The sequence below is a fragment of the Phascolarctos cinereus genome, unplaced genomic scaffold, assembly GCF_003287225.1.
Source record: "Phascolarctos cinereus isolate Bilbo 61053 unplaced genomic scaffold, phaCin_HiC Scaffold_4;HRSCAF=312, whole genome shotgun sequence".
NCBI classification, from domain to species: Eukaryota; Metazoa; Chordata; class Mammalia; order Diprotodontia; family Phascolarctidae; genus Phascolarctos; species Phascolarctos cinereus.
The window spans coordinates 122,248,745-122,273,118 of NW_027555847.1; the positions used below are offsets into that span (position 1 = coordinate 122,248,745).

A 24,374-nucleotide genomic window follows, 5' to 3' on the forward strand; every position below is an offset into this window, starting at 1 on the left:
AGATGATAGATTTCCTGAATGGAGTTCACACCTCTTCAAACCCTTAGAGGAAAGGACAGGATAGAGTCTTTACCTAGTAATGGGTGGCTACTTGAACCAAGGACAGAAACTGACTGAATTGGTTTGGATCATCCAAGGCAGGAGAATGCCTGCATGATCAGAAGCAGAGTTGGCTACATGTTGTAGACAAGGTCTAAGAAAAGACAGGTGGTGGAATGGAGTAAGCACAGTCCCAGGAGTCAGGACCTGTGGGTCCTACTGCTGTCTGCCCAAAACCAGCCAAGTAACCACTGGCAGGTCCATTTGCCTTTCAGAACCTTATTATTTCATCTGTAGAAGGAACTTGACTAGGGAAGAAGAACAGTGCAATGCAAAGAATACTGGACCTGAAGTCAAATTGCATTCAGGCTTCAGCTCTGATTACTTAACTTCTCTGTGTCTCCATCTCTTCATTAATAAAGTGAAGAGTGAATTCAAAATATTTGTACAAGGCAGCTAGATAACACAGTGGACAGAATGCTGAGTGGAGTCCAGAAGAACTGAGTTCAAATCTACTCTTAGACACTAGCTTTGTGATCCCAGGCAAGTCACATAACCTTTTTCTTCCTCAGTTTCCTCATCTGTAAAGTGGGGCTAATAATTGCATCTGTCCTAAGAGTAGTTGTGAGGGTAAAATGAGATAATATTTGTAAAGTGCTTTGCAAGCCTGAAGGAACTATATAAATGATAATTATCATCATCTTATCTACCTACCTTACATGGTTGTCATGAGGAAAGTGCTTTGTAAGTCTTGGCGTGCATTAGAAATATGAGTTATTAAGAGATTTCTAAAATTTATTCCAGCTCTAATGGTGATGCCATGGGTCACATAGGCCAGAGAATCATGATATTTTTAACAGCTGTTGAGGTCCACACTAAATGTGGGTTGGAAAACAGGGAGTCATTCAATAAATGTATTTCAATTCTAAAAATATTTATTTACCGACTAATTGTATAAGTATACACGTACTTAAATTCTGCTAGGTATAGAGAAGTGTGCAAGGTAAGAGAGGGGAGAGGATAAAAAAAATATTCTTTGCCCTCAAGTAGTTTATAATCCGGCAATGAAGGTAAGATGTGTATATGAGTAATTATAATGTAAAAATAGATCATAAGTGCACAAAAGGGTGAACTGAGAAAAAAAAATTCTACCTAGAGACATGGGGTGGGCTTCAAGGAATGCTTAATTAGTAGAATTTGAACTGGTTTCAATAGACAGAATGAGAGTGAGTGTGGGGCAGAAGAGAAATCATGGGATGATGTAAACAAAAGTCACAGTATAAGGAAAGCTTCATATATATCTAGTAACTGAGTTTGGCTGGAATATCTTATGGGACTAAATGGTAGAGGACGTTAAATGTCAGACTGAATTTCTACTTTGTGATTGACAACAGGGAACAACAGTGAATGATTTCAAGCTGAGGAATGATATGTGAGCAACCTGGTGAAAGTCAGCTCCTTTTTATGAGCCTTTGTTTCATCATCAAATGAGAAGTTTGTGTTATATGACCTCTAAAGCCTCAGTGGTCAGGAAGGAGTAGATGAAGGTGGTATCCAAAGCTAAACAGGTTGGAATAATGGAAAGCAACAGGGTCATGTTAAATGGGAGACAGGAATAATAAAGGAATTCTGCAATGTGAATAGTTTATTGCCATGGTGTTTCCCTGGGCAGTCACAAGCATTTATAAAATTAATATTCAAAATCTGGCAAATGTAGTCTTCAAACAGTTTTAAACACATCATTAAGTAAAATTAAGGCAGGGATGGGGTGGAGGTCTTCTTTTTCTTCCTATTGGGTTTTCCTTTAGCACTCCTACTGCTGGACAAACCCCTGCTTACTCCTTCCCTCTCCCCATCCACACACAGTCACACAATTCTCTGTTTGTTCATGCAGAGGTTCACCTCTCTGTGCCCCAGAAAAATAAAAAAGAGGAAACTATAGATGTCCTTTTTCTTTTTCTTTGATCTTTTAGGAATAAACACCTATTAGTGGTATTGTTGGGCATAGAGTATGCATAGTTTGTAGCTCTTTGAGCATAATTCCAAATTGTTGTCTGTAGTTTTCCATATCCCTTCTAGCATGTATCATTTTCCTTTTCTATCATGTTAGCCAATCTGATAGGTGTTAGTTGGTAACTCAGAGTTATTTTAATTTGTATTATTCTAATCAGTAATGATTTAGAACATTTTTTCATATGATCATAGGTAGATTTGATTTCTTCTTTTGAAAACTACCTGTTCATACCCTTTGACTATTTATCCATTAGGGAATAGCTCTTATTTTTCATGAATTTGGCTCAGTTCCATATATATTTGAGAAACGAGACCTTTATCTGAGAAACTTGTAAAAAAATTTCCTGGTTTTCTGCTTTCCTTCTGATCTTGGCTGCATTGGTTTTGTTTGTGTAAAAACTTTGTAAATTTCATGTAATCAAAATTATCCATTTTACTTTCTACAATCTTCTCTCTCTCCTGTTTGGTTATAAACTCTTTCCTTATCCATAAATCTAACAGGTAAAATTTTCCATGCTCCCCTGATTTGCTTATATTACTCTTTATGTCTAAATTTTGCACCAATCTTGACCCTATCTTGGTATACATTGTTAGATATTGGTTTATGCTTCATTTCTGCCAAGCTATTCTCCAGTTTTCCCAGCAATTTTTGTCAAATAGTGAGCTCTTGACCCCAAAGCTTGAGTCTTTGGCTTTATCAAACAATAGTTTACTATGATAATTTACTGCTGTGTATTATGTATATAATCTATTCCACTGATACACACTCTATTTCTTAGCCAGTACTAGATTGTTTTTAAGATTACTGCTTTGAAATATAGTTTGAAATCTGGTACTACTCAATCACCTTCTTCATATTTTTTTCATTAATTCCCTTGATATTCTTGACTTTTTGTTCCTCCAGAGGAATTTTGTTACTATTTTTTCTAGCTCTATAAAATAATTGTTTGTTAGTTTGATTGTTATGGCACTGAATAAGTAAATTAATTTAGTTAGAATTGTCATTTTTATTATATTGACTCAGCCTACCCATGAGCAATTAATATTTCTCCAGTTGTTCAGTTCTGTCTTTGTTTCTGTGAGAAGTGTTTTATAATTGTGTTTATACTGTTCTTGGGGGGATTGTCTTGGCAGGTAGTCTCACAAATATTTTATATTGTCTGCTGCTATTTTAAATGGAATTTCTCTCTTCTATCTTTTCCTGCTGAGTTTTATTGATACTATATAGAAATGCCATTGATTTATGTGGATTTATTTTATATCCTGCAACTTTGCTGAAGTTGTTAATTATTTAAACAGGTTTTTTTAGTTGATTCTCTAAGTATACCATCATATCATCTACAAAGATTGATAGTTCTGTTTCCTCATTTCCCATTCTAATTACTACAATTTCTTAATTTCTTTTTCTTCTCTTATTGCTATGGCTAGCATTTCTAGTACAGTATTGAATCATAATGGTGATAAGGGACTTTTTGCCATCACCTCTGATTTTATTTGGAAGACTTCTAGCTTATCCGCATTACACATAATGCTTGCCCTTTTAAAATTTTTTATTTTATTTTAATAAACAGAAAACCATTTTCAATCCCTTATACCCCAACTCCATTAGAAAAAGAAGAACCAAATACCTATAATAAATACATATAGTCAAGCAAAACAAATTCCCTCATTGACCATCTCAAAGATATATGTCTCATTTTGTACCCTTCGTTCATTCTGTCTCTGTCAGGAGGTAGCATGTTTCAGTGGTCCTTTGCAATCATGGTTGGTCAATAGGGGCAGCTAGGTGATGCAGAATACAGGACCTGAGTTCAAATCCGGCCTCAAACCAAACACTTGACACTTACTAGCTGTGTGACCCTGGGCAAGTCACTTAACCCCAATTGCCTAAAACAAAAAAACAAAAAAAACCATGGTTGGTTATTTCACTGATCATAGTTCTTAAAGCTTTCAAAGTTGCTTGTCTTTACACTCTTGTTGTATAAAATGTCCTCCTGGTTCTGCTTATCAGTTCATGCAAGTCTTCAAAATTGTTTAGTTTTATAATGTTGATGTGATCATATAAATTGTTCTTCTAGTGGTATGCATTTCATTTGTACACCAGTGCATGTGAGTTTTTCCATGTCATTTTGAAATCAGACTTGCCTCATTTCTTATACCACAATAACATTTCATTGATTCATATACCACAATTTGTTCAGCCATTCCACCAATGAGAACCATTCCCTTAATTTCAAGTTCTTTGGAACCACAGAACTACTGGGAAGATAGAACTATTTCCTCTTTCTTTGATGCCTTTATGTTATAACCCTAGCAGTGGTATAGCTGAGTCAAAGCTAATTCTCTAAAAAACTTTGTTTGGTCAATGAAAATTTGCCTTCTCTTCTCGTCTCCCCTGACCCTATTGAGAAAGCAACAAAAACAAGACTCCTGCTACAAATGTGTGTGTGTGTGTGTGTGTGTGTGTGTGTGTGTGTGTGTGTGTGTGTGTAGTCAAGCAGAACAAATTCCCACATTGGCTATGTCCAAAAAAATTGTGTATTCTTAGTCCATCACCTCTCTATCTGGAGGTGGGTAGCATGTTTCATCATGAGTCCTTTCTTTTCTTTTAAGCCCTCATTCAATATTTATTCTTAGAGTTTGTTTTGCATAGACCCAATACCTCCCGTAGTGTACTCTCCCTCTTATTCGTTCTTTTCCCTTTTTCCCTTTCCCTCCTGTTTCCCTGTTGAGTGAAATGTATTTCTATACTTGTGTATGTATTTTTTCCTCTTTTGATCAGTTGAGATGGGTGATCAGTTCAAGTGTCACACTTCATCCACACATTTCTTCTTGTTTGTATAGACTTTTCATGTTCCCCAGTCATGTGAGAGTTCTTCCTAGATTTCCTCTCCCTTATATCTCTATTTTATTCTTTTACCTCTCCATTATTCTTTTAAAATCATCAAAACATAACAGACCCACTCCTAGGCTCTCTAATTAAACTTCCTTTCTGACCCCTGATGAGAGAATTCTGAGGGGACCCTCATTTTCCTAATTTAAAATGTAAACAGTTTATCTTTATTTAGTCCCTTAGGAAATTTGCTTATGTTTACTCTTATATTTCTCCTGACTCCTGTGTTATGTATTTTGAAGTTTCCACATAGCTCTGGTCTTTTGATCAGGAATGCTTGAAAGTCTTCTCTCATTTAAGGTCCGTTTTCCCACTATAGGATTATATTCAGTTTTGTTGGTAAGTTCTTCTTGATAGTAAGCCTATATCTTTTGCATTGTGGAATATTATTCCAGAACAATAGTATTATTGTTTCATTGATTACTAAATTAGGTATGATACTATTTCTTCTTGGTACTTGAATATCCTTCTGGCTACTTGCAATATTTTTTTCCTTATCCTGGAAGCTCTGGATTTTGGCAATAATGTTGCTGGGAGTTTTTATTTGGAGTCTTTTTTTTTCCCCAAGAGGCAATTGGTACATTCTTTCTATTTCCAGTTTGCTTTCTGGTTCTAAGATATCTGGGCAGTTTTCTGTTATAATTTCTTGAATATGATACCTAGGCTATTTTGGAAGAGCATGGTTTCAGGCAATCCAGTGATCCTTAAATTTTCTCCCCTTGATCTGTTTTCCAGATCATTAATTTTTGCTGTGAGATGGCAGAATTTTTCTTTCACTTTTTTTCAATCTTGAATTTTTAAAATATTTATTGTTGTCTCATGAAGCCATTAGCATCTATTTGGCCCATTTATTCTCTGATCCAGTGACACTGATCTTCTTGCTGTTCTTTGCACATGATACTCATCTCCTAACTCTTCTTTTCCCTACTCCATACCTTTTCACTGGCTGTCCCCCTTGCCTGGAATGCTCTCACTTCTCATCTCTGCTTTGTGGCTTCCCTGACTTCATTCAAAACACAGCACAAATATCACCTTCTACAGGAGGCTTTTCCCATTCTACCCTCACCCCCAGTTCAGTTTTGTTTTTACCTTCTATCTACTCTGTACACATCCTATATGTATGTATTTGTTTGCATGTGGTCTCATTTCCTCTTTTAAAATGTGAATTCTTGGGGCAGCTAGCTGGGGCAGTGGATAGAGCACCGGCCCTGGATTCAGGAGGACCTGAGTTCAAATCTGGCCTCAGACACATAACACTTACTAGCTGTGTGACCCTGGGCAAGTCACTTAACCCCATTGCCTAAAATAACAACAACAACAAAAAATAAAATAAAATAAAATGTGAATTCTTCAAGGGAAAGAATTTTGTCTTTGCCTATCTTTGTATCCCAAGAACTGAGCACAGTGCCTGAAACAAAGTAAGCACTTAATAAATGCTTGTTAACTGATTGATCATACAGAAAATGACTTCTAGAAACTGGAACTATAATCATAACAGTAACTCTAAAAGCTATAAACACAAGCATTCCTGCAAATAAAAAGGGATTCTATCAATCAGTATTTTTAGAATTCTTCTGGGTTTATTGACTTGGAGTCATCTACCAACTTTAGATTCATAAGAGAGGGTTTGAGGAAGAGAGAGAGGCAGTCTTTAACAGAAAGCCAAAGAGAAAAGGAAAGGAACTTCACCATCCAAGATATTGCTCTGCCCTTCAGAAAAAAGAATCAACAAAGAGATCCCTATATATCCATCCCATTTTCTGATCTAGTTAGGTCACCTAGGATCCCTCTTACTGAAATCCCTATAATTTGCTCTTCAATTCTCCTGAGGGTGAGAGGCAAAATGGCAATTCTGAATTTGTGTCAGTGCTGTATATTTTTAAAGAACTGTTCAGTTTTGAATGAAGAAGGCCCAGTCTTGCTACCGGGAGAAACCAAAGCTGCCTCCTCAATTCATCACCCAACCTTTTTCAAAGGTCAGTTGTCCTGATTAGAGCAGAGTGGAGGTGGTGGGAGGAGAAGGAGAATACATTATTCTACTTCTATTCCAAATAACTGGAAAGTAATAAAATATTGATGGATGGGTGATACTGGGACTTAGTTAACACAACCTGGCTTAAAGCATGTATCACCATAGAATACCTTGTATGCATTTAGAATGCAGATTGCCAGTGAACCTCTTCTGTTCCACAAAAGGGCAAGAGCTGCCTGAGTGTTTCTGTCTCTATTCTGATTTATCACTTGGTGAAATCACTGGAGTCTGTTCTTAAAGGCTTCTCATTCTGGGTTGGGACTGGCGAAGGGCTCCATCCATCCTGGAAAAAAAAAAACAAAAAACTGGTGAGAACTTACATCCCAGCAGATGCTTGTTGTTCTATAAAATAAATGCCTTCAGGCTGTGCAAAACTAAGTTGGAAGACGAAAAGGTGGGGGAGGAGGAAAGGAAGATCGAGTTGACCTTTAGAAATGTCAGAGTTATTGGCTTCTTTAAGCCAGGGAACTTTGCTCCATCACTGAAGCACACCCGTATGCCTTCTGCTATCATACCTTCTGCAGAGCAATAAAAAACACCCCTCTAACACTATTATAAGGTATCCTTTCATAGCAAAGTTAGCAAGTTACTTTCTTGTAGCACTAGATAAATCCCTTCCTGGACAGTTATCCCAACTCTTGAATGTCTGCATGACTCCTCTTCATTTCCCACCAGGCTGCCCTCCTCTGGATCCCTCCACCATATTCCAGAAACCTCTTCATCCTAGATCACTTCAGTGCTGAAACTCACACCTCTGAAGTACTCTCTGCTCTTGGGGTCTCTCCCTCTAATTGGATGGCTCCTCGAAGAACTTCCATTTGAGGAGGGCTCCAGGCCAGCCATGTCTTAATTTCCCGCAATGATTCACTCCTTCATATTTCATCATGCCTCCATGGCAGGTGCCTCCTCCCCCTTCCCCTTTTCAACTTCCTTTTATGTGTTGTCTGCCTCATTAGAAAGATAGGGACTGTCTCTCTTTACTTGTATTTGTATTCTCAGTGCTTAGTACCATGCTGGCACATAGCAAGCACTTTATAAATACTTATTGACTGACTAGTTACTGTAGCAGTGCAGATCACAACTTCCATGCCTTCTCATCCCATGGAAGTCTTATCTTTTTAAGAGAAGATTTCTCCAGAGAGAAATCATCCAAGTTGCCTCAGAATTTCCTCTAGATTGGGCTGATCATCTGTTATCCTTGTCACATGATGAGCCCAGCCTTCAACACATGAAACTGAGTGACTACAAGAGGATAACTTATAGAGTTTCAAAACTAAGAGGGAAAAATAACTATATCCCTCTAGGATGTAGTTTGGCTTAAATTACACTCAAATTCTGTATGAAGATAATTGTAGAATATAGGGAAAGGGACATCATAATTCATAAAAGCTCTCTTATCCCCATCCTGTAATTTGGTAGCCAATTTGATGGACTGGAGAGTCAAAAATGATTGACCTAAGCTGCACAAATGCCAGATGAAGAGAGCCAAGAAGTATTGATTGAGTCTCTTCCTAGAATTTGGATCAGTTTCATCACCCAGTAAAATCCTCAAGGTCCTTTTTTCTTTTATTCTTCTTTATGACAAGAATTCATTATTCCAGTAAGATGGATTTCTGGTCTTGTCAATAAAGATTCTCACTCCAGTGGTACAGATTGCAACCCATTAATGCTTTCTTAACCTGTATGAGCCTTGTCCTAGGCTTTCCATAAATCCTCCACAGCAGTTCCACCTGACATGATAGAAAACTTCTAATTTTCTTGGGGTTGCTTGGTTACCAATGGAGTAATGGACTGTGCACTGGTTGTCTCTTGCTTTCTGCTGCATAACCTGCCCACCTTCTTTTCCTGTTATACATTTCTCTGACACCCTTTGCACTGCTTCTCTCACATAATTCCTCCTTAGTAATGTGTTGCAGCCTGCTCACACACACTTTCTAACTCTCTGTTGTCCTTTGGGTGACCTGCAAATTTAATTCTTTGGAGACTGTGGTACTCTATGACTCATAGCCAGGCAGCATCACTAAAAAGAATATTGATGTGAAAAAGATGAGCCTTTCTTTCAGGAAAAGGCGGGGGAGGGGGGAGGGATCATTAAAAGTACTGTGTGATTTCCCAAAGGCAATCTAACCCAATCTCCAAAGGTTTAATTCAAAAATTCAATTCGACACATTTATTAAGCAACCACTCTGTACTTAATGTGGTTAAGCATTGTGAAATATCATGAACTCATCAAGCATTTATTAAGTACCTACTTTGTGCAAGGCACTATGCTAAGCACTAGACATGGAAAGGGACGTGGTCCTTGCCCTGGAAAATTTATAATCTTCCAGGGGTTGGCAAGAAGAGGTAGACATCTACAGATGAATCCACTAGGTGGTATGCGATAGAGCCAACAAGAGATACCAAGTTTGTCAAGAAAACTTGACGAGTGAGACATCATTTTCAGCTCTGGGAATGAGGGAATACTTCCTGGAGTAGCTATTGCTTGAACTGAGCCTTGAAACAAGAGAATTTCAACAGGTGGAAATAGAAGAGTGTGTTCTAGGCATGGTGGCATATCCTATACAGTCATGAAAGTAGAAGAGTTCAGGACAAATAAGGAACAGATTATGAGTCATTTTGGCTAAAATATAGAATTCATCAAAGGAAATACTGTGGAATTAGTCTGGAAAGGTAGAAAGAAGCTGAACTGTGTGGCTAATTGCTCTCCAACATTGGAATCTATCCCAGAAATAGCTGCCAAATAGACATCCCTAAACTAGCCATGCTATTCCCTTGCCGAATGAACACCAATGTCTCTAAAATAAAAAGTAAGCTCTTCTGTTTGGCATTTAAAGTCCTTTACAATCTGAGTCTAAGTGACCTTGGACAAGTCACTAGATATCTCCTCTATAAAGTGAGGAGGTTGGATGAGCCAGCCTTTGAAATTCCTTCCAACTCTAGCTCTGTGGTCCTAAGATCATGCTTTCCAGTCTTATTACATGAAATATTTACACGAAATATACATTCCAGCCAAACTGCCTCACACCACCATATTGTTTTCCCCCAGAAGAAGGTAAACTCCTTGAGAGTAGAAACATCCTTTTTTTATTTGGCTATCCACAAAACCTAGCACAGTGACTGGCAGAAAACTTAATCAATACTTGTTGAATGAATGAATGAGATTTGGGGGAGGGGAAGGATAACTGTTTGGTTAGAAAGCTACTAAGGGAAACTTTACTTTCCCTAAAAATCTTTTATTCCTGTCACTGTAATAAGAACAGTACAGTCAAAGGTATCATCTGACTGTTTTTAGACTAGTTCTTACCTTTCCATTGAGCGTACCCCCAGGGCCAGGGGAACCACTTAGCTGATGGGCTCCAGGAATGGAAATTAATGATGACATTTATCTAAGCGCATTATAATCAGGGAAGTAGATCTACCACATAAAAAATAATGTAATGCAGTCTAAATCATATATTTCAAATTGTTATGATGAAATTACTTTGGAGCTCTGTTTATATATATGTATATATGTATATGTATATGTGTCTATGTATATATAGACACATATACATATATATCTTAAGTTTTCTGTTTTAAAAAGCCTTCTGTTTTTAAAAATTCATTGAGCAAAAAGCAGCTTCTTCATCTACAAAGTTAGGGAGAGTAGGTTAAATAGCTTCTAAGGTCCTTTCTAGTTTTAAATATTAGATGCTATGATCCAAATATTCCCCTCTGCCCTAATGCCTCCTAGATGTGTAGATTATATATTTTCTTATATTATTTTAGTAAGTACCTAATGACCTTACTGGGCAGCTAGTGCTAAAGTCAGGAAGAATCACCTTCATGAATTCAAATCTGGCCCCAGACACTTCCTAGTTGTGTGACCCTGGGCAAGTCATATAACCCTCTTTGCCTCGGTTTCCTCAACTGTAAAATGAGCTGGAGAAGGAAATGGCAAACCATTCCAGTATCTTTGGCAAGAAAACCCCACATGGCATCACAGAGAGTCAGACATGAATGAAAAATGACTTAACAACAACAACACATAGTCTAACCAGAAGGAAGAGATGGTTGTAATAGGAGAAAATTCTGAGAACAGACTGTTAGGAGGACCATTTTGTTCAAAATGGCTTCAAGTTTCAGAGGTATGTTTGAGATGAATTGGGAATCGTCCTTTGTTGTATGTATCTCCAATGCATTTAGTAGGTAATGATATATATCATTCAAACAACAAGCATTTATCAAATGCCTACTGTGTGGCAGGCAGTCTGCTAGGCTCTGGGGATAAAAGTACCAAGAATGAAATAGTCCCTACTCACAAGGTACTTTTTTTTTGGGGGGGGGCGGTGAGGCAATCAAGGTTAAGTGACTTGCCCAGAGTCACAGCTTGTAAGTGTTATATGTCTGAGGCTGGATTTGAACTCAGATCCTCCTGACTCTAAGGCCAGAGCTCTATCCACTTGCCACCTAGCTGCCCCTGAGGTGCTTGTTTTCTAATTGGTGAAACATGCTGACATCTTCTCCCCATATTAGACTTCAGGCTCTTTGAGAGCAGGAATCTTGTTCTAACAAAATTCCTCTGACCTGTGTTCTGTAAACAGTAAGTGCTTAATCATTGTTGGATTGCATTGCATCATACGCTGGTTGAGCTGTGAGATAAATGTTTTATTTCCTCCATTCATTTAGGCGTAGTTTTAAATTTGTACTAAAGGATTTGAGAACTTGATGAGAGGCCTCTTTTGACTGAGAGTTCAGCCTTATCTTATTGTCTATGGTGAAATAACACAGGACTAAAAACCCTTTGGTTCCAGTGTCCTGGTCTGTAAAATGAGAGGATTGGATTAGATGGCCTCGGAGGTCCCTTTCAGCTCTAAAGCTATGAGCCTATGATCCTATATAATATTATTAGTATGACAAGCCAAGGGAGGAGAGCAGTTGGGAGGGAAAGTCACAGTTATTCAACTCATCCTTAAGATGCCCAAATGTTCAGGTTCAGACCAGACAAAATTCCCCAATGTTTTCAGTATATTATGACAAGCCTTACCCATTTGCCAAGTTTTGTTTCATCATACACACACACACACACACACACACACACACACACACCCCTTTCTAAATACTGTAGATTCCCCTGCTTTGCTGCATTGATGGCTAATAGCAAGTGGCTAAGCTGATCAATCGGAGAAGGCAATGGCAACCATTCCAGTATTTTTTACAAGAATATCCCAAATGGGGTCACAGAGTCAAAAACAACTGAAACGACTGAACAACAATAAATACTGATCAATAGATTAAAGCAAACTCCTACTGAGTAGATTTAAATATTCAGTATGTTAAGGAAATTAATAGCTCTTGAAAGGCTCAGTTTTAGCTACCTTTCAGCTCTGTCCTCTTTCTTCAGGCATTCTGTCTCTGTAAATGATAGACTCATAGGACCATAGACCTGGGGTGTTCTAATCCAACCTCATCTTTTTACAGATGATGAAAACAAGCCAGGTGAAGTAACTTGTCTGTTGTTACAGGGATAATAAGTGACAGAACTGAGGTTTGAAATGAGGTCCTTTAACTCCAAATCTAGTCTTCTTTCCATTTCACTTGTGTTGTCTCCCAGCTTATTCAGATTAGAGATACAGAACAAAAGATGAAAATTTTCAGTATGTGGGTGCACCCATCCTCAAGATTTTCTTGTCATTGCGGATGGAACCCAGAAAAACAATTACCTTAACAGAAACACCTGTCCATATAAATATAGTCTTAGAGTATTTTACTACCTCTGGATGATAACTTCTTTCCATGAGTACAAAAGAAAGCTATGTGTTACTTGTTTATGACTTAAGATGTTATCTGCTGTTGGTATCCTAGAGGTTTTTTTTTTATTATTTAATGCTTGGTTATTATTTGAGTAATTATAGTTGACAAAAATATCTGGTGATGGGCACAAATTCACATGTGCAAGGTGGATTTTTTGCATCAACAATCAAAATCAGAACTTCAGGACTACTAAGGAAACTGTAATTCTCAACACAAGCTTGTTGTCCCTGTCCCCCTGAATGGCCCTGCTCAAGTGGCCTCTTGTTCAGTCTTCCTCTTGTCCTTCTTAATTATCTATAGGCTTCATATATTCTCTTCCCCCAACATTCACACACTCTGTCTAAATTGCTTTTCTTATTCACTTTTATTTTCAGTTCCGAATTCTCTCCTTCCAGGAGGTGGGGCCAAGATGGCAGAGTAAAAGCAGTGACTTGCTTGAGCTCTCCCCCAAAGTCCTCCAAATACCTGTAAAAAATGGCTTCTAAGCAAATTCTAGAGCAGCAGAACCCACAAAAAGACAGAGTGAAACAAATTTCCAGCCCAAGAAAACCTGGATGGTTGATCAGAAAGGTCTGTTGCACTGGGCTGGGAGAGAAGCACAGTTCAGCATGGGCATGCATGCAAAGACCAGGCCTCAGCAAACCTGGAGCAGGCCTCAGAGGACTTCTCAACCCACAAACACCAAAGACAACTTAGAAGGTCAGTAGGAAAGATATGTTGGACCACTGTAAGAGAGAAGCTCAATCCTAGCCCCAGTTCTGGCACAGTCCCGGGGGTGGTGGCTGCTTCTGGAGCCCTTGGCGCACAGACTGAGGGGGAATCGAGTGGCTGATCAGAGGGGAATTGCAGGGATCTCTTTGCTGGTGCTGAGGCAGGATTCTCTTGCTTTGCCAATGCTTGGATCTGGGTCACAGTTCTGGGTAGCAATCCTGGAACAAATAGGAGCTCTAGCCTGGTGGAACTTGTAGTGGCTGTGGAGAGAGAATCCTCCTCACAGTTCCAAGGTAGAAAAGAGTGGTTGTGGTCACTTTGCATAGACCTGAGTACAGGACAGGAAAGGAGTAAACACCTCGCTCTTTATTATACCATCTTGGAAGAACTGAAAATTTACAGGTCCCTAGAAGTATCTCTGAAAACAGCTGCACAAAACCCCTGAAGCTTGGAACAGTACATTCTCCACACTGGAAGCAGACCTCTACCTTAACAAAGAGTTTAAAATTCAAGTAATTGGCTGGGATCATGACCAAACTGCACAAGAAATGTCAGACCATAAAATCTTTCTTTGGTGACAAAGAAGATCAAAACACAACCAGAAGAAGACAACAAAGTCAAAGCTCCTACATCCAAAGCCTCCAAGAACAATATGAATCAGTCCCAGGCCGTAGAAAAGCTCAAAAAGGATTTTGAGAAGCAAGTAAGAGAAGTAGAGGAAAAACTGGGAAGAGAAATGAGAGTGATGCAAAAAAATCATGAAAAACAAGTCAACAGCTTGCCAAAGGAGACCCAAAAAAAATACTGAAGAAAATAACACCTCAAAAAATAGACTAATCCAAATGGCAAAAGAAGTCCAAAAAGCCAACGAGAAGAATGGCTTAAAAAGCAGAATTGGCCAAATGGAAAAGGAAGTCCAAAAGGTCACTGAAAAAAGTATTTCCTTAAAAATTAGAATGAAGCAAATGGAAGCTAATGACTTTAGGAGAAATCAAGAAATTGTAAAACAAAACCAAAAGAATGAAGAAAAACAAGACAATGTGAAATATCTCATTGGAAAAACAACTGACCTGGAAAATAGAGCCAGGAGACAGAATTCAAAAATTATTGGTTATCTGAAAGCCATGATCAAAAAAAAGAGCCTAGACATCATCTTTCAAGAAATTAGCAAGGAAAACTGCCCTGATATTCTAGAACCAGAGGGTAAAGTAGAAATGGAAAGAATCCACCAATCACCTCCAGAAAGAGATCCCCAAAGGAAAACTCCTAGGAATATTGTAGCCAAATTCCAGAGTTCCCAGGTCAAGGAGAAAATGTTGCAAGCAGCCAGAAAAAAATAATTCAAGTGTTATGGAAACACAATCAGGATAACACAAGATTTAGCAGCTTCTACATTAAGGGACCAGAGGGCTTGGTATATAATATCCAGAGGTCAAAGGAGATAGGATTACAACCAAGAATCACCTACCCAGCAAAACTGAGTATAATCCTTCAGGGGAAATAATGGTAATTCAGTGAAATAGAGGACTTTCAAGTATTCTTGATGAAAAGACCAGAGCTGAATAGAAAATTTGAGTTTCACATACAAGACTCAAGTGGAACATGAAGAGGTAAATAGGAAAGAGAAATCATGAGAGACTTATTAAGGTTGAACTGCTTACATTCTGCATGGAAAAATGATATTTGTAACTCATGAGTTCTTTGTCAGTATTAGAGTAGTTGGAGGGAAAAATTATATGTACACGTATAATGTATTATATATACATATATGTGTATATATGTGTGTAGATATAGATAGATAGAGGGCACAGGGTGAGTTGAAGATGAAGGGGTGATATCTGGAGAATAAAATCAAGGGGTGAGAGAGGCTTATACTGGGAAAAGGAGAAAGGGAGAGGTAGAATGGGGTAAATTATCTCACATAAAACAGATAAGAAAAGGCTTTTACAGTGGAGGGGAAATGGGGGAAGGTGAGAGGGAATGAGTGAATCTTATTCTCATCTGATTTGGCTCAATGAAGGAATAACATACACACTCAGTTGGGTATGGAAATCTATCTTGCCCTACAGGAAAATAGGGGTAAGGGGATAAGAGAGAGGGGAGATGATTAAGAGGAGGTCAGATTAGAGGAGGGGGTAGTCAGAAGCAAACACTTCTGAGGAGTGACAAGGATAAAGAGAGAATAAAATAAACAGGGGTCAGGATAGGATAAAGGGAAATATAGTTAGTTTTGCATGACTACACATATATATAGCAGGTGTCAAATTTCTTGCCTTGTCAGTGAAGGTGTGTGTAGGGAGGGAGGAAGGGAGAAAATTTAGAACTCAAAAGTTTTAAAAACAAATGTTAAAAAATTATTTTCACATGCAACTGGAAAATAAAATTTACAAGCAATGGGGTATAGAAATCTATCCTGCCCTATAGGAAAATAGAAAGAGAAGGGGTAAGAGAATGGGGGGGGTGATAGAAGGGAGGAGAGATTAGGGAAGGGGTATTCATAATGCACATCATCTTGGGGTGGGGGAGAGGCATGATGGGAAGAAAATTTGGAACTCAAAATCTTGTGGAAGTGAACATTGATAACTAAAAATAAATTAATTAATAAATGTTTAATATTAAAAAAATTCTGTCCCTCCCCTATCCATTGAGAATATAAGAACAAAACCCATTACAAATATGGAGCCATGCAAAACAAATTTCCTAAATCAAAAACATAAAACAAGAAAAAGAAAGAAAGAAATAGGCTTCAATCTATACCCTGAGTCCATCATTTCTCTAGCTGGAGGTGGCTAGTATGTTTCATCATGAGTCCTTTAGAATTATGGTAGGTCCTTGTGTTGACTACACATGTATAACCAAATTCTTGCCTTATCAATGGGGCAGGTGGGGAGGGAGGAAAGGAGAGAATTTGGACCTCAGAATTTTAAAAATGAATGTTTTTACATGTGATTGGGGAAAAATAAAATTCTAAATCAAAATAATAAATAAAATAAATGTTTATTGATTGATTGATTGATTGGCCTAAAAGGTTTAATATGCTCCTTCTATTTCCTTTTTCTTTTCAGTTGCTAATTTTTTAAATACATAATTCCAAAACTGATTTTTTTATTAAAGAGAAATAATAAATTTCTTATTTTACACACACACACACACACACACACACACACACACACACACACACACACAGAACTAAATAAGTCCTGAAAAACCCATAGCTTTTTCAGGAATTATCAAATCCTACCAGTAATTTCTTTGCCCTGATATTCGTTAGACAGCGTACTGGGACACTGGATAGTTCTAGATTTGGAAGTCTGGAAGTTTGGAGTTTGAATCCTGCTTCAGACACTTAACAGTTTGTCCCTGAGCAAGTTACTTAGCCTCTATCAATCTCAGTTTTCACATTTATGAAATGATCAGTTTTCTCATCTATGAGAAAAAACTAGCACCTAATTCCCTGATTTATTGTGAGGATCAAATGAGAAAACATATGTAAATCACTTTGCAGACTTGATTGTGCTGTGTAAATACTAGTTATTTTTTGCTACAAGTCAGTCTTTATTTGATGCCTTACTATGGTGTGGGGATGACCCTGAGTTTTCAAAAGTACTACCAGTAGAACCTACTTGTTCTTACCAAGCTGGAAAGGTTTCTGGCACAAGGCCAAAAACAGACTGACTGTTCCTGTCTTCCAAGGAACAACCCAGTTAAGAATTCAGATAGCCGTCATCAGAAGGTTGGCCACCAGGTGACAGATCTCTTGGGTCACAGCAGTTGAATAGGGAACAAATTTAAAAGAAACAAAATGATGCTAATTTAGAAATGATGTCTGCACTTTAGATGTCTATACTTGGTTATGCTCTGGGTCACTTCCTTCTGTGCAGTGGAGTGTGGTAATTACAGTGATTGTTGAAGCATGTGGATGAGGGGTCATAGAATGTGCAAGGAGGTTGGAGAATGGATAGATTCATTAGGAGAGGCTTAGGACATTTCCTCAGCACATGATACCAGATGCCAACAATTGCCCTGCTAGAGGCAGTGGTTCTTGGGGGATTCCCTAATTACAACCCCAGATTACTTGGTCTTTGTTGATGGGGCCATGGAAGTTCAAGATTGTGAGATTCTTAAAACTAAAATGTGTTGCTTCTTATTAGAACAAAGTTGTATTGAATTTGTATGCTTATTATTTTGCTTTATTATGGATGATTTTAGGAGGACAGCTAGGTGGCTCAGTGGATAGGGCCAGGCCTAGAATCAGGAAGACTTGAGTTAAAATCTGGCCTCAGATGCTTACTAGCTGTGTGACCTTGGCCAAGTCGCTCAACCGTGTTTGCCTTGGTTTTCTCATCTGTAAAAATAAGCTAGAGAAGGAAATGGCAAACCACTCCAGTATCTTTGCCAAGAAAACCCCAAATGGGGTCATGAAGAGTCAGACATTACTGAACAGCAACTACTACAATGGAAATTTAAAAGGCACCTCTTCCTCTTTATCTTTGTATTTGGAGGTACAAAAATCATGTCGATGTCACTATGTGTTTTCTCTCTCTCTCTCTCTCTCTCTCTCTCTCTCTCTCTCTCTCTCTCTCTCTCTCTCTCTCTCTCTCTCTCTCTCTCTCTCTCCCCCTTTCTCCCTCTTTCTCCCCTGAAATCTCAAAGAAGGAGTGTGTTGGTATAGCAGAATAAGAACACTAGATATGAGGTCAGAAGGCCTGGGCTTAAATACCAACTTTAATACCTTTAATACTTTTTAATACCATATTTAATACCTTTAATTTTGTTTAGCCTCAGTTTCCTCATCTGTAAAATGAAACAATTGGATTAGAAGACTTCTAAGTCTCTTCAAGCAGGTAGCAAGGTAGTACAGTGGATAGAGCACTAGGCCTAGAGTTAGGAAGACCTGAGTTCACATCTGGCCTCAGATACTAGCCATATGACTCTGGGCAAGTCACTTACCCTCAGTCTGCTTCAACCTTCCTTATCTGTAAAATGGGCATGATAATAGCATTTGCCTCCCAGGGTTGTTCTGAGGATGGAATGAGATAATAATTATAAGGCACTAAGCCAGGCACATAGTAAGTGCTGTGTAAATTCTAGCTGTTGTTGTTATTATCAATTATTCAAGTTCTAGATTTATGATCAATCTTCCTATCAAATAACAGTTTCCTCTGTGCCTAGTTGCAAAATCACTGGACATGAAATCAGAAGATCTGGGTTCAAATCCTGGCTCTGGGGACAGCTAGGTGGCACAGTGGATAGAGCACTACTAGCCCTGAAGTCCAGAGGACCTGAGTTCAAATCTGGCCTCAGATGAAAAACTTGATACTCGTTAGTTGTGTAACCCTGGACAAGTTACTTAACCTCAATTGCCTAAAAATTAAAAAATTTTAAAAAAAAATCCTGGCTCTGTCACTTGTGATGTAACCATAGAAAAGAATGTGACCTGAGAAGAGAAGTGATTACCCTGAAACCTTATGTCCTGAGAGAAGTAATTGGCCTCAATTTCCTCATCTATAAAGCAAAAAAATTGGACGAGGTCCCTTATAGCTTTATCCATCTGTCCAAATTTCCAAGAGATTTTGCTCCCCACACTTATCTTTTCATAATCAGTATCCTTAATTTTTTGTCTGTGGGCTCTTTCAGATCATCTGTCTTGAATACATCAATAAATAAACAGGCATTTATTAAGCACCTACTATGAATTCTGCAGGCATAGGACTATAAAGAGGGGATACAACAAATGTATATCTCCTTCTAGAGAAAAACCTCCTTTTGACCCTAGAGTCCCTTCTAACTACAACCTAATTTCTCTTTCCTTTCAAAGGCAAACTTCTGAAAGAGTTTTCTATACTTATCACCTCCATTTCCTCTCCTCCATAACTGGCAGTAGCGTGGATTTTGCCCCCACCACCATACTGGAATTGTACTCTCTGAGGTGGCCAATAGAGTTCCAGCCAAATCTTTATTCTCTTTCAATTCCCTGCTGCATTAGGCCACCCTGTGCTTCTCAAAACTCTCTTCTTCCCAGCCTCTGCCACATTACCTTGGTTTATCTCCTACCTCTCTGATTGCTTTTTTTTCTGTTTCCTACCTGCACCTCTTCTTTCCTCTGCCCCATATTTGTCTTTGCCAGCAACTCTTTCCTTTCCAGACTGTCCACCTGCAAGAGATGAGATCATCTCTCCTCATGGCTTCAACTAAGTCCATTTGGGGGGGGGGGGCACTGCCTGACAAGAGCTAGAGGTCACATGTGTCCAGTATCTTTGCCAAGAAAACCCCAGGACATAATTTCAATAGCTGAAAAAATTCATCACATCATGGTCAGCTCTCTGAACTAGACTTAGTCTTTGTTGGATATAAACTACAGAGTCGGTAGCTAGACCTTTACTTGAAGTCTTTCTAGTTTAGCAGGACCTACCAGAGCTTATGCTTCACTGGCTATAGTCTTCAAGAACCCAGGATGGCCTCCACATAATGATGAGGTCACAGAGAACCAGAGTGGATAAAGAGGAGAATTTTAGTAGTCAGTCAACTAGCATTTATTAAGTGCCTACGATATGCAGGCACTGTGCCAAGTACTAGAAGAGTAATATCTATCAGAGTCTCCTGACAAATGGGCTGGGATAGTTTGTGCTCTTTAAAAGGGAGGTGGCATAGTGGATAGAGCACTGGCCACAGAGTCAGGAGGACCTGAGTTCAACTCCAACCTCAGACATTTACTAGCTGTGTAACTCTAGACAAGTCACTTAACCCTGATTGCCTAAAAAAAGGTATTGGATCCATCCTTGATACTGGATTAGTTCAGAGGACTGAAGGCTCAGGCTTTGATGTAGCTTCCTAGTGCCTGAGGAGCACTTGCTATTTCCTTAGGTTTGACCAGTAGACCACCCTGGGCAACATAGAGGCAGAGAAGCTATGTTTAACTGAGTCAAAAGGATATCCTCACTGAACATCTTTTCCCTGTTATGAATGTCATTCCCCTGCTATGGCTAGGAAAATTTTCTTTATTATGAGATCAACTGCAAGTGTCTCATTTTGTTCTGATCTCAAGCCTGCTGTACCATCTCTGCCTGAGCCGGTACAAGGACCTTTCACACCTAATAAATATTTATTGACTTGAATTAGAACATTAGAACAGAGTGTAATGAGAAGGGAGTTGTTACTCCAATTTTGTGGTAATTAAAGTGAAGCACTGGAGAGACACTTAAAGACAAAAAGAACATGGACACACTTGGGGAGATTTTCTTACTCTTGATTTATAGCTTCTACTCCTTATGGAATTTTTTGACATTGTACCCTCCACTCCCAGAAGAGACTAGCTTCCCACTTTCAGGTATATAGTTTATATTACAAAAGAGAGTTGTGTTAGAAAGAGAGAAGTCCAATACAGATCCTAGAATGAATGGCCATCAGTCATGGGATTTAGAGCCAGAACGGACAATCTAGGTCACCAAGTACAATCCCTTCATTTTATAGATAAGAAGTGTGATGCAGAAGTGACTTTCCCAAAGTCACATAGGTAGGAAGTAGCAGGTCTAGAATTTGAACGTGGCTCCTCTGACTCCTGTTATTCTTCCCCATGTATCACGTTGTCTCCTAGGTAGATATATAGATGCTCAGAATAATTTCTAGTATAGGTATTGGGTCTCCCCAGGCAGAAGCCACCCCCCACGTACACACGCACATACACAATAATCCTGCCTTGACCTGTAGTTCTTTGCTATTCAAAGAACAAGGTATGGTCCCCTTAACACTCTAACAGTTTTGTGGTTCCATAGCACACATTCCACAAGTTTTTTCTGGTAATATCTATATAATCCTCTAATCCTTTAATAGCATTTTCCCAGTGAAAAAATGGTATGAGAAGGAAGGGTGTAGGATAAACAAATTTTCTGTCGCTTCTGGTTTCCTCCACTGTCTCACCGCTGGTCCATCTCTTCTTCCTGCCTCGTTTAGTCTCTTTTGTTCTCACCCCTTCTCACTGCCATGTCATACATCGTGGGAAAAGCACTTCATTTCCCCCACCCCCAACTTCTACCCCAGCGTCATTGTTCAAATGGGAAAGGAAGGAACAAGGGGCCAATATTTCAACACTGGCTATATAAGTATAATCTTACCTGGATATAGAAGTGCCCATTATCTGACCACTGAGATTTTTTTTCAACCTGATGATGTTATAAAATCCAATTATCCATTATCTGCATTCAAAGAAAGCAAACCCATGTAGAGGGGGCAGTACATGGTAAAATCACTTCACTTGGAAAACTTTTGTAAGCGAGCCGAGGGAGAAAAGCAACCTTAAGGAAGGAGACTTAACTGTGCTACTACTAAGAAGACCCAGATTTTCTCACTTAATGCTTTGATTCACAATTTCTTATTGCACCCTTGCCTTTGATGGCCTCTGACTGGGGAGACCCGTAACCAAAACATGCAACAAGGGTTTACAAAACATCTGTGCTGTTGAAATAGCCAAAATAGTTTGTGAAAATCAAGAATAACTCTTCCAGTGGAAAGTAATGGCTGGAAACATTTTTAAAATCGTTTTCTTGTTTTAATAGTGTGTGAGTTTTGTAACAGAGGGTGGTTCCATATATAATTGATTTTCTAAATTAAATTAAAGCCACATCACATTTGTACTTTTAAGGGAGGTTGGAGGAAGTTAGGAATGGTAACTGACAGCCACATAATAGAGCTCTAACAGGTCAAAGATAATAGCTAACATTTATAGAACACTTAGAGATTTGCAAAGTGCTTTCCAAATTTCCAAATTTCACTTGATCCTCACAGTAACCCTTGGAAGTAGATACTACTATTATTCCCATTTTATAGTTGAGGAAACTGATGCAAACAGAGGTTAAGTGACTTGCTCAGAGTCACACAACTAGTAAGTGTTTGAAACAGGATTTGAACTCAGATCTTCCTGACTCTGTGTCCTGTGCTTTATGTACACTGTACTACCTGCCTTCCTCAAAGAAGGAATTCATTCAGTTCTCAAATACTAGAGTCAGTGGAAAGAGTTTGTTGTATGAATGGACAGTTATCAACCCAGAGAGAAAAGCACTGATGAGGGAGTAAATCGTGAGATACCAGCATACATAAGACTCGATGCCCCACCACTAACCCTTTCCTGGAACCTCTCTCCCTACTCCTTAAGCTCACTACCTTTTCTAATAGCAATGTTTTTTCCACTATTTATGACTGAAATTGTTGGCTTTGGGAATGTATTGTTTTACGGGGTATCATAGGGCTGGAAGAGACCCTAGTAATAGATTATTTAGTGCAACAAATTTTACAAAGGAAGAATCTGAAGCTCAGGGATATTGACTTGCTTCAAGGTTGTAAGAATAACAATGAGGCCTTTTGTCTATCTGTGATGCTTTTAGGTTTACAAAGCACTTTAACTGTGTAAACAGGGAGCACACCAGTTATTTCCCTCATTTTATAAGTGAATGAAGTATTCCTCATGAATAAATGGGGAAACCAAGACCAGAGAACTGAAGCTGCTTGCCTGAGGTAACGCAGGCAGTAAATAGCAGAGCTTAGATTTGAACCCAGGTCTTGTGTCCATATTTCCCTTCCATCTTTTCACAGTGCTTTCCTTTTAGGAAGGACGAAGCCTCAGGCTATAGACTGCTCTGGGTCTCCCCATAAATCCACATAAATATGATCATCACACATGTATGTACTCATATTCTTCTATTTTATTATGCATTTATCAACTTGCATATACCACAGAAGAAATGTCTTACCTTGATCATTATAGCCAAAGGACTGAAATGGGGGACAAGGTGAAGGCATGTTGAAACAGAATTAAATATTCCTCATTTGACCAGTATGAAAATGTAGAAAAGTTTTTAACTGATATATTATTAGCAGTCCAAAAAGAAATATTTTCTTACTCTCTTTCTCCCCTTCGCCTTTACAGCTGATGGTGTCTGTGTCTTTAAGTGCCTGGTCAATGGAGATACGGAATGCTGCCGAGTGGGAAGAGAGTCCATCTTAATTACTTTGGGGTATAACAGTGCTTTGCTGTGGTTCCAGTCTCATTCTGGTAAGTGCTCTGGCCTTCTGATCACTAGATAGCTACCCACCATCTCCAGGAACAACTCTGGGAGAGGTGAACAAAGGTTTCATTTGTCACTCTGTTACAGAATGATTCTGGGAATGCTCTCCCAGAGGTGGCTGCTCTCAAAGAGAAAACTTGAAGAATGATGAAGAGGCATGGGGCAAAAAATATTAAACTGTAAGGGACTTAGAGTTCACATAGCCCAACCTTCTCATTTCACAAATGAAACAGACCCAAAAAGGTGAAAGGATTTGCCCAGGGCTAGTAAGTTAATAACAGTTAAAGTGGAGGACTTAAACTTGGGTTTTCTGATTCCAAATCCAGTATTCTTTCTACTGTATCATGCTACTACCCCCAGTCTTCTTTGTCCCCTCAGACTGAAATTCCAACTGTCACTTTCATTCCTTTGGATTAAGGCTTCATTTCCACAAGGTTATGAAAATGCAGCTGCTAACTAAAAGGGAGGAGCATTTTTACTTTCTTATTTTCGAGACACATTAAAATCATGTGCTAGAAGGTAACCTGAGAGACTTTATTATAGAATCGCCAAATCACAGAGATAGAAGTGACCCCTAAGGCCAATCCAATCCTAAACAAAAAACTCCTAGAAAACATCCTTATCAAATGGTTATCTGACCTCATGACATGACCTTGAGACCTTTCACTAGCCAAGCTGATCTCTGCTGGACATACCCTAGCTTTTCAGTGACTTTGCTGTGTGGCACCCATTATCTTGTCCAGGTGAAATTGACTTTTTGAATCCAAGTCTAAGACTTTATATTTATCCTGATTGAATTTAGTCTTTTTAGATTTAGCCCTGTGTTCCAGCC

At 38.7% G+C, this 24,374-nt stretch overlaps 1 protein-coding gene across 1 annotated transcript in view; it reads left to right on the forward strand.

Moving 5' to 3' along the window:
- The window catches only part of LOC110221664 (histone-arginine methyltransferase CARM1-like), a 252,429-nt gene that overhangs the window by 69,996 nt on the left and 158,059 nt on the right, over nucleotides 1–24,374 (forward strand). The window contains exon 2 of the mRNA XM_021006365.2: nucleotides 23,404–23,529. Within this exon, the coding sequence (XP_020862024.1) occupies nucleotides 23,404–23,529 (126 nt within the window). The remainder of the gene's footprint in view (nucleotides 1–23,403; nucleotides 23,530–24,374) is intronic.